The sequence below is a fragment of the Medicago truncatula genome, chromosome 3 (assembly GCF_003473485.1).
Source record: "Medicago truncatula cultivar Jemalong A17 chromosome 3, MtrunA17r5.0-ANR, whole genome shotgun sequence".
Classification (NCBI taxonomy): Eukaryota; Viridiplantae; Streptophyta; class Magnoliopsida; order Fabales; family Fabaceae; genus Medicago; species Medicago truncatula.
This window is the reverse complement of record NC_053044.1, coordinates 42054891-42067049: the sequence shown is the minus strand read 5'-3', so window position 1 is coordinate 42067049 and position 12159 is coordinate 42054891. Positions and strand designations below refer to the sequence as shown.

Genomic DNA, 12159 nt, shown 5'->3' with positions numbered 1-12159 from the left:
TGATAGCAAGAGCTAATTTAAAAGAACAATAGTGATTCATGTACACCCACTTTTTTCTACATATCTGATACTTTGTTAATCACGTCAGATATATAGTTAATTTAGTTGAGTAGATTCTATTCACAACTAAAATTGTAGTTAATTCAACTATACGAATTAGCCACAATTTTCAAAGAATTAAATTAATCATATACTCAACTGAATTAATAACTACATATTTGCATGTGATTAACCCGATGTGACATGGATGTAAACGAATGCCCATGTATATCATTACTGTTACAATAATAAGCACTTATTGATTTTGCCTTACAAAGAAGCTAAAATGTAACAAGCTGACGAAGTGGAAGATAATACACTTTTGCAAACAAAATGGTTAAGATTTTTCCACTTTATAATATCATTCAGCAGTACCAAAGATAAGAATGGGAAATAAGACATTAATCAACTGTTGCAAGTAATTAATGGAACGTAAGTGTTGCTTAAAAAAACAAAGTTTAGCTAGTTAATTTGACATTTCAGCCATTATTATAAATTTATTAGTGCTTTTAGTGCAATTAAAATTTATTGATAAAACGTCGTTTTCTTACTTTCCTCCCCCCCACCTTCAATACACGGTACATAGATTTACGTACGTAGGTCCACGAATGTACCGCATGAATGACAGACAGACACAAGTCGAGAGTGCCATCTTTTGTGCAGCCTTCAATTACATGAATTTTTTATGCTATTTCTTGTACTAATGTTGTTGCCTGTTGGGATACAAAAATGCATACGAACGGAATTGAACCAGTCACACTCACACGAATTGCTAACCATACATGGGTGGTTTGAAGATGAAATGTGTAAATGGCTTATAGCTAGTCATGGCTGCGCCATTGGTCTTTGTACTAGTATCTTATCCAGCATTATTCATTTTAGAATTGTTGCTTTCTCCTATATGACATTTGTAGAAATATTTTTCCTTAAACCTTATCTTTGCCTTTGAATCGAGAGAGGGGAATCTACATTGATCTTAAAACATTGAGCACATGACATCTTAGTTAAGTGTTTTGTTTAAAACTTCGTCTTTTAAGACCAAAAGAAAATTTTGGGGCTTCAATCTTTTAATACCATTCATTATAATATTGTTGTTTAAACAATATTTTAAGTTTTTTTTTATAAAAATTATCTCATTTTATGTCATTTTTAACATCAATAAAACATTCATTATTGTTTTAGACCGAGTCAAACTTACCAAAAAAGAACTTTACACCAAAAAGATCATCAACACACGGACATCACTCCTCTTAGAGTAATCATCATTTGATCAAGATCATAAAATCTTGGTAGAAATCGCATTTCTCCCCCAAACTCCTTAAAGACTCCACTATATAGGACCTTAGCATTCAAGAGAAGGGTATGAACCATTTTGACTCCTCTCACTCGCCTTGATCTCCCACTAGCTAGAGCTTCTAAGTGATTGCTAATACAACAATCCTGCCGAGAAACTACTTTGTCGTCCCTCATCACGTTCAACCAATTTCGAACATCGTTAGAGACCCATCTTGGACCAATTATTATTTTTCATTATCCCCTTGATCATTATTAATGTGTCCTTTTCAATTTTTTATTTTACTTTTATATAAAGAAGTGTGCAAAACTCAAGTAGATATCTAAAATGAAACGGAAGGAGTACATTTATGTGTTCATATCTATAAACAACATATAACATGAGATGGAGAAGATAATTTAGTGTGTTATACAAATTCATATTCTCAATGTATGTATCTTTTCATTTTTATGCCGTCTTTCGTCTTTGTCAAGATACGGCTCGACTTTGCTCTCTTGCTAGTCACAAGAATAAGGTAGAACGTTTTATTCAATAGGAACTCCAAATTAAATTTAGTGCGGTTTTCTTTGAACCTAAATAAACTTCTTCTTTTCTTTATTAATTTTAAAAAAGCTCGCAATACACGTGATAATGATGCCCTACTATATTTGATCACACTTCTGGAAACTTGGAAGGAAAATTATCAGCCTTATAATCATAACAAAAAGCAAAACATAATTATCTCATACTTATCTATCCCAATCACGATCAGAATCATTTGCTTTAGAAAGATAACGTATTGTACCAATGGAAAAAAAAGAAAGGTAACGTAGGAATCAAGTCCTGTAAAATAAAAAAGAGCAGTATTTTACAAAGCCTGGTGCAAAACAGATGTCACATTTTATATCTCTAAATAAGGAACTCCATCAATTTTTAGGTTCTAAAGACAGAGACAGTTTATTTATTTTTTATGAAAGAGACAGTAATATGTTAGAAAATTTATAGAATAAAAAAGAAAACAAAAAGATAAAGTATGAAGGATCAAAGAACTGACTGATTCTTGAACCCAAAGCTTACACTACCCACCTCTGCCACCCTTGTCTTTTAAGCAAAATCCAATACCAAATGCCAAAAATACTACCTCCACTGACACCAACACTTCTTTCACATCATTTTTGAATTTTGTTGCCTCTTCATCATTAAAAATTTCACAACTTAGCATTATCTAAGTTCAATCTCCACTGAAGGGTACCATCAAATGGGCTCATTCCAGACACCAATTGGAATGAGAAGCTCCACATTACTAGAAACCTCATGCGGATTCCTATTGCAGGAACTGCAGGCAAGAAGCTTATTTATTTCACAAGTTTTTTTTAACAAAGTTTAATTCACAAGTTAACTATGCCATAAGATAATCTTTGTCGTGTTTCAAATTTTGTTTGTCGTATTAAATGAATTTAGATAATTTGGGATGAAATTGGAGAAGACAAGTTCGAGAGGGAAAAGGTTCTGCTGGATATGGAGCAAGAGTGCCTTGAGGTTTACAGGAAAAAAGTTGACAGAGCAAATACATCAAGAGCTAGTCTGCATCAGAAGTTGGCTGAAGCAGAGGCAGAATTTACACACCTACTCTTGACCCTTGGCGAACGATCTCTTCCTGGACGGGTACCCTTTCACTTAGCCATATCCAGTTAGTACTTGATAGTAAACAATCAGCACCAGGAATAATAACAAGCAATAGAGATCAATTGCATATATTCATATATCTAAAGTAAAAGCATGTGCTAATTATTAGTACTTTTATTTGGAGCATGTTTTCTACCATGTCTTATTTTTCAAAGTAGACAAAATCGTCTATGTTAATGTAATGTGTTAGCTGTGAGAAAGGTAGTATAAAACAGATAAGTCGAGGTGCTGAGTTAAATTTAGCAAACAGTACTACTTTGTCGCAGTATCTTAAATGTGACTCAATAATAGATGTCTATGTTTCATCAAGAAATCATGAATTAGTGTAGACTGACGATAGTAACTGTACAGCCAGAAAAAAGGGTGGGTACGCTAAAAGAGCAGCTAGATTCAATCACTCCAGCACTCCGGGAAATGCGCTTGAGGAAAGAAGAAAGATTAAACCAATTCCAAGCTGTGCAAGGGAAAATTCAAAGAATTTCTGCAGAAATTGCAGGAAACTCTGACGATGTACCCTCAACCATTACAGTAAATGAGAATGATCTGTCTCTAAAAAAACTCGAGGATTATCAGAATGAGTTGCAAAGGCTTTACAATGAGAAGGTACCTAACAGAAATTGATGTTTTTCACCGCACCATTAAGGGGTTAGTATTCTTCAAACTTAAACATTTTTGTGATTATTGTAGAATGAAAGACTACAGCAAGTGGAGAAATACATAGACAAAATACACAGCTTGTCCACAATCTTGGGAAAGGATTCCTCTTCAATCATTCTTCAACTCCACCCCAGCTTGAATGATTTGTGTGGAATAACAAAAAATATAAGCGACGGTATCCTACATAAACTCAATATCACAGTGGAGTTGCTTCATGAAGAAAAGCAAAATCGGCTGGACAAGGTGAATTATTACTACTGTTGTTTTCTTTTGGGGATTTATATAACTGTGTGAAATTTGAAAAGCTTGTTTAAATTTACTCTGTCAAAGCATACTTACTCCCCTTCATAAGGAGTAATCTAGTAGCCAAAGGAACTTAAAAACATCTGTTACCTCCAATTCTTGTGACAGTGATACAGCTATTTTTTCATCAAAATAACACTCTGGTCACACAATTATAAAAATTTCACTACACGAAAGCAAATCTATCTTATGTATTATCACTGTTATGAAAGTACAAACCTATTACGAGACTAAATAATCAGGGACTTTAAGCTTCAAGTACTGTGTTTTTCTATTGACTTTTAGGCTTTCAATTTTATACAATTTCATATTGTTGATATGATTTGCAGCTTCACCATTTAGGCAAAACACTATCAAATCTTTGGAATCTTATGGATACACCTTACCGTGATAGACAATCTTTTTCCCATGTTATCAATTTACTGTCAGCCTCATCAGCAGAGGTATCAGATCCAGGAAGTCTAACTCTAGAGATTGTCCAGCAGGTAAGTATCTAACTTAAAGATCTATAAAATATAATGTCTAAGATTTTTAAATAGCCGCAACTTTTTACAAGACTGAAGCTGAAGTAAAAAGACTAGATCAACAAAAAGCAAGCAAGATGAAGGAGCTATTCCAAAAGAAGCAGGAGGAACTGGAGTTGATATGCAAGAAATCACACGTGGAGATTCCTTCACGGACAGAAATGAACAATATATTTAGCCTCGTAAACGCAGGTGAATTTAGCTAATGTGTGTAATCCATTTTGAAAATGTATAAAGATTCATTTTAAAAGTAAACCAGCCTAAAAATTGACTTGCATATATAAAAGGGGAGATTGGCCATTCCAATCTCCTCATGAGCATGGATGAACAGATATCAAGAGCAAAAGAAGAGGCTTCGAGCAGGAAGGCTATAATGGAAAAAGTTGAGAAGTGGATGTTAGCACGTGATGAGGAGCGCTGGCTAGAAGAATACAGCATGGTTAGAATTTTGATTTGAATCAATCTTCATAAATAGAATTAAATAATGATTGTATCTATGATATGATTTGTAATCCAAGTGTGTTATCAGGATGAGAATCGATACTCAGTCAGTAGAGGAGCTCATAAAAACTTGAGACGAGCTGAACGTGCCCGTATAATGGTCAGTAGAATGCCAGGTATATATATGATAAGATCAAAACAATATAACTTGGACCAACTGGAGAGCAATCACACAATGCTTACATTCAGTTGCTGCTATTTTTCAGCTCTGGTAGATTTGCTTATAAAAATGACTAGTAGTTGGGAAGCAGAAAGAAATAAAGTTTTCTTGTATGATCAGGTAAGATATCTTACACTCTGCAACAGTTTGAATTCACTAGTCGCTTCCCAAGATAACAAAAAATCTTAAGAATTCTTATGTCTTAACAAATATATAGGGGATTCTTATTACTTATTTGGTCTCTAACCTCAACGCTTCCCAAGATAACAAAAAATCTTAAGAATTCCCAGAAGCATATCGTATGATACCGTTTTCATTATGTTTACATCAAACGGTTTGATAAGTTTTACACTCTTGCAGTTTCTTTCATGATCTGATTGTATTTTCTAGATTGACCTTTTATAGTAGATGCCATGCTTTATTAAGTCAATAACAGCAAGAAAAAATGACATTTATGTAGGTTCCTCTAATGGAAATACTGGAGGAATATAACATACTAAGGCAAGAAAAGGAGGAGGATAAGAAAAGACAGCAGGTTAGTATTTGATAGACAGTGCCAGCTTCACAAAGCAATTCAAAGCAGATATTTAATTGATGTTTAAACTATTTTGTTTTTGAAAAGATTCATGATACACAAAGTTTTAATATATCCTTAATGAATGGTAACTTTATTCTTACTTCCTCTTTGTGTTTGGTTTGCAGTCATGGGAAAAGAAGAAGGTCCAGAGCCAAGTAGTTTTTGAGCGAGATAATGCATACGCATCAAGACCAAGCACCAGCAGTAGACGCCTTCCAAATAGAAGCTTAAATGGAAGTCTAGATTATTCTCCACCCATGAACAAAAGGCTCCCAATGGGTATCCAACAACTGGGATCAAACAACATAAATTCAGGAAATCAAGGTATATCCTTCATTAAGGATGGAAGGAAGATACAGAGGAAAAAGATTTTTGACGAACCTACCTTTACGTTTCATATGCAAGACGAAGCATCTTCTATCATGTCCACACACTCTGGACCATTTTCTCCTTAAAATTCCTTATCAAGAATTATACATTTTGACTGAAGCTTCATAAAGCTCAATTTTCATACTGTTGTGAACATACAAAATAATAAATCCAAACTCTACTTATGTTTTTTGCTCTTAAGTTGCCCGAATTGATTAACTCATGCTTAATGTCAACTGCAAACAGATTAATTAGTTTATTGATTTATTTGCAATTTTGCACCAGCATTAACTAAACGATTTGCAATTTTGCACCAGCATTAACTAAACGAAAAACCATTATGCTTGTTGATGGATTCACATAAGGCATGAATTGGGCACAGACATGAAACCACAAGAATTACATGAGAGTTACAAAAACTTAAACTTCACCAAGCCACGGTATAGATGTAGGGTTTATGGATTAAATTAAAGATTATCGATAAGCCGACTCCAATTTAATTACCCACATGTGCTAACCTATGAAGTACCTACACAAACACCGGATGCGACACCCACGCTAGCATAATAATTATAGAAAATGAATTAACTGAATGTACTCGCATGTGTCGTGTCGGACACCAAACATGCCTTAGATCAGAAATGTCGATGCTACAAAGGGGCTAACACTAACTAAATTTGTTTTCGAGAGAAACATCAAAAGATAAATTGCACAGATAATCACGACTACCATATTTGCAAAACTGAAGTTAGTAAACAATTGCAACATTAATAGGTCAAAAAACAAGAAATCATAAAGAAACACACAAGCTACTCTTCCATTGTAGATCATAATTGAATACCTCAATTTCTATGTAAAAACAAAGATAACATATGATTAACGAGTTGCTTACAAATTAGAATCGCATAGTTACGCCAATACGTCATTAACGTAATCAGCAAATCTCATTTACAGAGAGAACAAATGAAAACAACCTATGCCTCCTCCATGGGTTCTGGTTCTGGTTCAGGTTCAGGTTCCGGCGCTGGTGCTTGCGCTTGCGCTTGAGCTTCAACGTCGCCTCCAGACTTTCGGAAGATCTGATCGATGCGGCGAGTACCAACCGAAACGGATTTAGGCCGATCCACAACCGCCGCTGGTTTATCAGATTTCACAGTTTCAGACGGCACCGGAAGCGAATCGAGTAGAAAATCACTTATTGGACGGTTTCTCTTCACCGCGATTCTCATATGTTCAAGCTTCACCGTCTTGCGCTTCTTCTCAATAGCAACTTCCGCAGACTTTTCAGCAAGTAACTGTAAAAAAAGCTCCGTAGACCGTGACACCAAGAACAAAGCTTCTGAACTCACCCTCTTCACGTCTTTGTCCAGAGTGATTATCTTCTTCACTCTACTCTTCGGAAACTCTGGTTCAAACGACAGCGTTTTCTCTTCTTCTTCACCCATAACCGTAGCAATTACAATTCCCAATTCATTTCTCTTATCATATAATATCATACTTATTTCTAATCCTAATTAACATTGCAATGACCTAACCATACCCTAAACCTAATTATTTAGGCGTCAAACTATGATAAATGTTGGATCTTTAACCTTTGGTGCAGATGTATTATCAGCCCTTGATCTAATCTTTAATCTGACTTGCACACATTACAATCAAGGAATTCAAATACTCATTTCCCCATGCGTTTATGACACTTAATGCAGAGTTGAATTTTTCACTCATGCGTTGTTGATTCACACAAATTTTCTTTCCCGTTCATTTTAATGCTAAAAAGACTTTTTTAGCAAGAAGGTTTTTGTTAAAAATAAAAAATAAACACTACAAAAATAAAAAAGTAATTTTTTAATTAAAAACTATATTAGGCGTCATATTACAACATATTAGCTTCTCCATTGTTTATGACTCGGGCGGTATCACGGGAAAAGTTCTAGTTTTCTCTCTCTTTAACAATTTATTAGGGTTTCAAATTGGCGGGAATGTGAAAGGGGTATTATTGTCATATTAAACTAACTTACCACGAAAGTGAAAAATAGTTGGGCTTTTAACTTGGGAGAAATGTTAACATTGCCCTTGGGACATTGGATAAAGGAAGAAAAATAGAAATTTTGTGTTGGAAAATGATAGAAAGTTGTCAAGTCAACTTGTAAAAAGTTTATAAATTGTTGTTTCCAATATAAAGCTACTAATTTTAGTTACCTTAACCATTGCTCTGACAATGGTTAACAAGACCCTTAACTTAGACCCATTATTTGTTTTTATCCTTCTTAGTATATAATATGTGTTTGCTTGCGGCATACTTGCGGTGGTAGAAGACGATTCTTTTGACGATCATGGAAGAATTGAATATGGAGTTTCATAAGGAGGACTATCGTCGGTTGCTGGTAGCCAACCACACTCGAAAAACCGCTGAAGAAGACTACGCTAAAAATCCTCTTACGGCGCTGATGTATGTATCACAATTACTCTAATAATCTTTGCTGCTTGAAAGTGATGTTTTTTATAACCTTGTGTTGTTTAGAGAAGAGTTATGTTTATTTTTTGGTTAATGGTGTTTTACCCCCTGTAAAACAATATTTTACATGAGGAAAAACCGAAAATGACCTATATTACAGGGGGTAAAGCACCTTTAACCTTTTATTTTTTATATGCTTATTAGAATTGATTTTGTCTATAGAATTAATTATAAATTAAACTTAGAATATGTAGTTTTTGTCTTTAGACATGATATTAAAATTCTAATTTATTGTTGAACTCGTTTTTTATATTCACATATCTAAACATAAAATTCAATTTTATAGAATCAATTTAGTTGGTGGTTGGGTTCATGTTTCACTGACTTGCATTGCGTGTCAAATTTGTGGCTTTCTCTTGATCGTGCGTTTAGGTCCTTTCCAATGTGGAAATAAATATATGCTCAATCGAAATTAATTTTCGCCACCGTAAAACTTAAAACTCACTAAATATTTATATGTAGAATCTTATCAAATGGGGACAAGCTTTGATGGAGTTTTCGACATTCATAAAAGATCCTGAGAATTCCAAGAAGATGATTGAAGGTATATCTATCATGGGCAATGAATATTTAACCTTTTTGAAGGAAAGACCTTAATTACTAATTGCGTTGAGTTCAAATTCCGCATGCGGTTGTAAAATGATTATTAAAGTCACTTTAGTCATGACCCTCCACCTCTTCCCACACCAACTTGTTTAAAAAATAAATAAAAATATTCATTGATTATTTCGGCTTTTGATGGGACTACCTACTAATTCCAGATGCACTTTCTAAACTTGAGGCGGCTTTACCAATCAATCCAACAAATCATTATACTCTTTAGTGTTTGGGGAAAGGCAACATGTCTTATGGACTTCTAACTCCAGATTTCAGTGAGGCAGAGGGTTATCTTGACAAGGCCTGTGAGTATTTCCAAAAGGCTGTGGTCATGGTAATGTATTTGCTCTTATCTTCTCAACATATAATCACATGCAACACTTTTAGTTGTTGAAGTTTATTAACGGTTGATTCTGAAAATTTAGGATCCAAAAAATGGTTACTACGAACGGTGCTTGGAATGTGCTCGTCAGGTAATGCAACAAGAGAAATGCTAATCATTCATTCTAATGATATTTTTATTTTCATGTTCGTTGTTGGAATTTATTTAGCTCGCATGATAAATTGATAGTTGTTCATGTGGTGTTTGCCTTTACTCCCAGGCTTAAAAATTTGCATTATTAACTTGTTTTTCTCATTTATTTGTCATTGATATTCATCTGCATTTTTGAATTTTTTTAGTTCAGAAAGGATGATGATAAATTGATAATTGGTCTTGTGATGTTTACCTTTATTCGCATGCTTATATGTTTTATTAGAGGAACTTTACGAAAAATTTCACAAACAGGTTGATATTGTCTTCGTATGCATTTTTGAAAAACTGCCTTAATTTGTTGATTCTTTGTATTTTTCAAAAATATCGTATGTAACTTGTTTGCCAAAAATATCGTATGTAACTTGTTTGTCACTATACCTTTTTTACATTTATGAATGCACTAATCATGTCTCACAGGGCCCAAAAATACATGCGGAGATCCACAAAAATGGGCATGGGCTTGGTCAGGTGAGTCATGGAGGATCATCTGCTACTTCAATTTTTTTTTTATTATTGTCAACCGTGCCTATGATATCTCTCTATCGTCTCTTTGTAAAGCTTGTTTGCATTGTGTTTATTGCAAATATAAGTTCTATGATATCTCTCTATCGTCTCTTTGTAAAGCTTGTTTGCATTGTGTTTATTGCAAATATAAGTTAATTTCTTCAAAATTTGTATTTAAACAACATGTTCCGAAGGAATAAAATGATGTTAGGTTATTGTGTCGTCAGTTTATCAAGTTATATGAGTCACATTGCTCTTTGTTTGTGTGTCATATATTATTTGTAGGTTCAGGTATCGTTCAAAGTACTGTCACAATATGGTTTGTGATACTGATTGCCAATGATACTCGTGCTTTGGTGACATTTTGGTATGTATTGGCAAATAAGGGTTTTGTTGATTATTTGATTAGCTCTGTATGGATATGCTACGTTGTTCTTTTTTTCCTAGTAGTTATTTATTCTCATATCGTTTCTTAGGTTGCATATATTGAGGGTGACTTGTTTAAACCGAACAATGTATGTTCTAGTTAGGTTGCATGTGATGAGGCTGGCTGGCTTGTTTAAACTAAGGAATGTACGTTCTAGTTAAGTTGTACAGAAGCTTAACGAGTTCATATTGATCTTTTCAATTCAGGAATCTAAAAAGGAGAAGAGCAGTGACTTTAAATATGACGGGCCTGGATGGATTATTCTTGCAGTAGGGATAGTAGCATGTGCGATATTATTCTCAAAATTATCAGTGAAAGACAATTCATTTTAGGTTGAAGTTGTGAAACAAAGTATTGTCTTTTTAAGATATGTTGTTGTTTGGCAATTTTGTACTCCTTGTTTGTCTCTTCAATTCTCAACCTCTTGAATCATTGTTCCTAATAGTTGTGATTTTTTTTTTTTTTTTTTAAATAGATTCGTGATTTACACCTTTAAAATTCACTTTAGAACTACTCTTTTCTTAATTTTCTTTATCTCTCATTTTCAATAGATGGTGAAAATTTCAATAGATTATTACGTCACATGAGATGATTTATTCTTGGTTTTTTTACCCCTTATGTATTTTATGTGAAGTAGTTATGATCCATTTGTGTGCATACAACTTAATATGTTAACAAAAAGATTAGAAAGAAAACATTTTGAAACTTTAGAAGTCGATGAATGTGAAAAGAAATGTAATGTTATTTTTTCTTTTCATCGCCCTACATATGTTAAAATGTAAAAAAAAGAAAATACAAAATACCGAAGAACATAAATCTAACTCAATTAAACCACACAATCTCAACATTGATGGATGTACAAAGAGTTCAAATACTACTAAAATAGTATATAACATTCGAAGCGCACATAGACCACAAGCACTACCTATCAAACTCGCCTTCACCTCTCTGGACAACGAATAAACCTACCGTGACAAATCACACCAGGCATAAAAAAAAAGAGGAGTTTTTTTAAATGTGTTAGTATCGCATGTGCATGGTAAATAAAATTAATTATACCATAATTAATTATACCCTAAAATAATTAAAAATTAAATAAATATTTACTGGAATATTTTTGTGCTGACAATTTCATAATTTCAATTATACTCTTAGTTTAAACTGTTATAATTATTACAATTTTTGCATTTTTACAATATTATTTAAATTTCCAATTAAAAAATAGATAAATTTCATTATAACAAGAACAATTCAGCTATAATTTGAATAATATTTGTTAAATCTTTATTTGATTGTACTATATTCCAAAATAATTACAACGAGATTGCGTTAAAATAATATATAATTTAGCAAAATAGGAAAGCTAAAATAACGTGTTTGTCTTGAGCTAGTGGCAGATTAAAAAGAAATAGAAATAGTGGAAAATAAAATAAAAATAGCGAAAGTTTCAAAAAATAAATAAAAAATATTTCCTTAAAAAAATAAATTAATT

The 12159-nt window shown here is 33.2% G+C and overlaps 2 protein-coding genes and 1 pseudogene across 2 annotated transcripts; 2 read left to right on the top strand and 1 right to left on the bottom strand.

Moving 5' to 3' along the window:
- The first annotated feature begins 2341 nt into the window (after positions 1-2341).
- On the top strand, positions 2342-6312 carry LOC11429084 (65-kDa microtubule-associated protein 8). The gene is made up of 11 exons (XM_003601745.4): positions 2342-2654; positions 2774-2977; positions 3350-3601; positions 3686-3898; positions 4288-4443; positions 4515-4674; positions 4770-4921; positions 5012-5099; positions 5190-5263; positions 5604-5678; positions 5846-6312. The coding sequence occupies exons 1-11, from the start codon at positions 2571-2573 to the stop codon at positions 6173-6175; spliced, it is 1788 nt and encodes a 595-aa protein (XP_003601793.2). The 5' UTR covers positions 2342-2570; the 3' UTR covers positions 6176-6312.
- Positions 6313-6879: 567 nt separating this feature from the next.
- LOC11441062 (DNA polymerase epsilon subunit C) lies at positions 6880-7816 on the bottom strand. Its single transcript, XM_003601744.4, has one exon. It carries the CDS (start codon positions 7583-7585, stop codon positions 7064-7066), a length of 522 nt encoding a protein of 173 aa, XP_003601792.1. The 5' UTR covers positions 7586-7816; the 3' UTR covers positions 6880-7063.
- A 540-nt stretch (positions 7817-8356) lies between these two features.
- On the top strand, positions 8357-9698 carry LOC120579611 (mitochondrial import receptor subunit TOM20-like; annotated as a pseudogene).
- The last annotated feature ends 2461 nt before the right edge of the window (positions 9699-12159 follow it).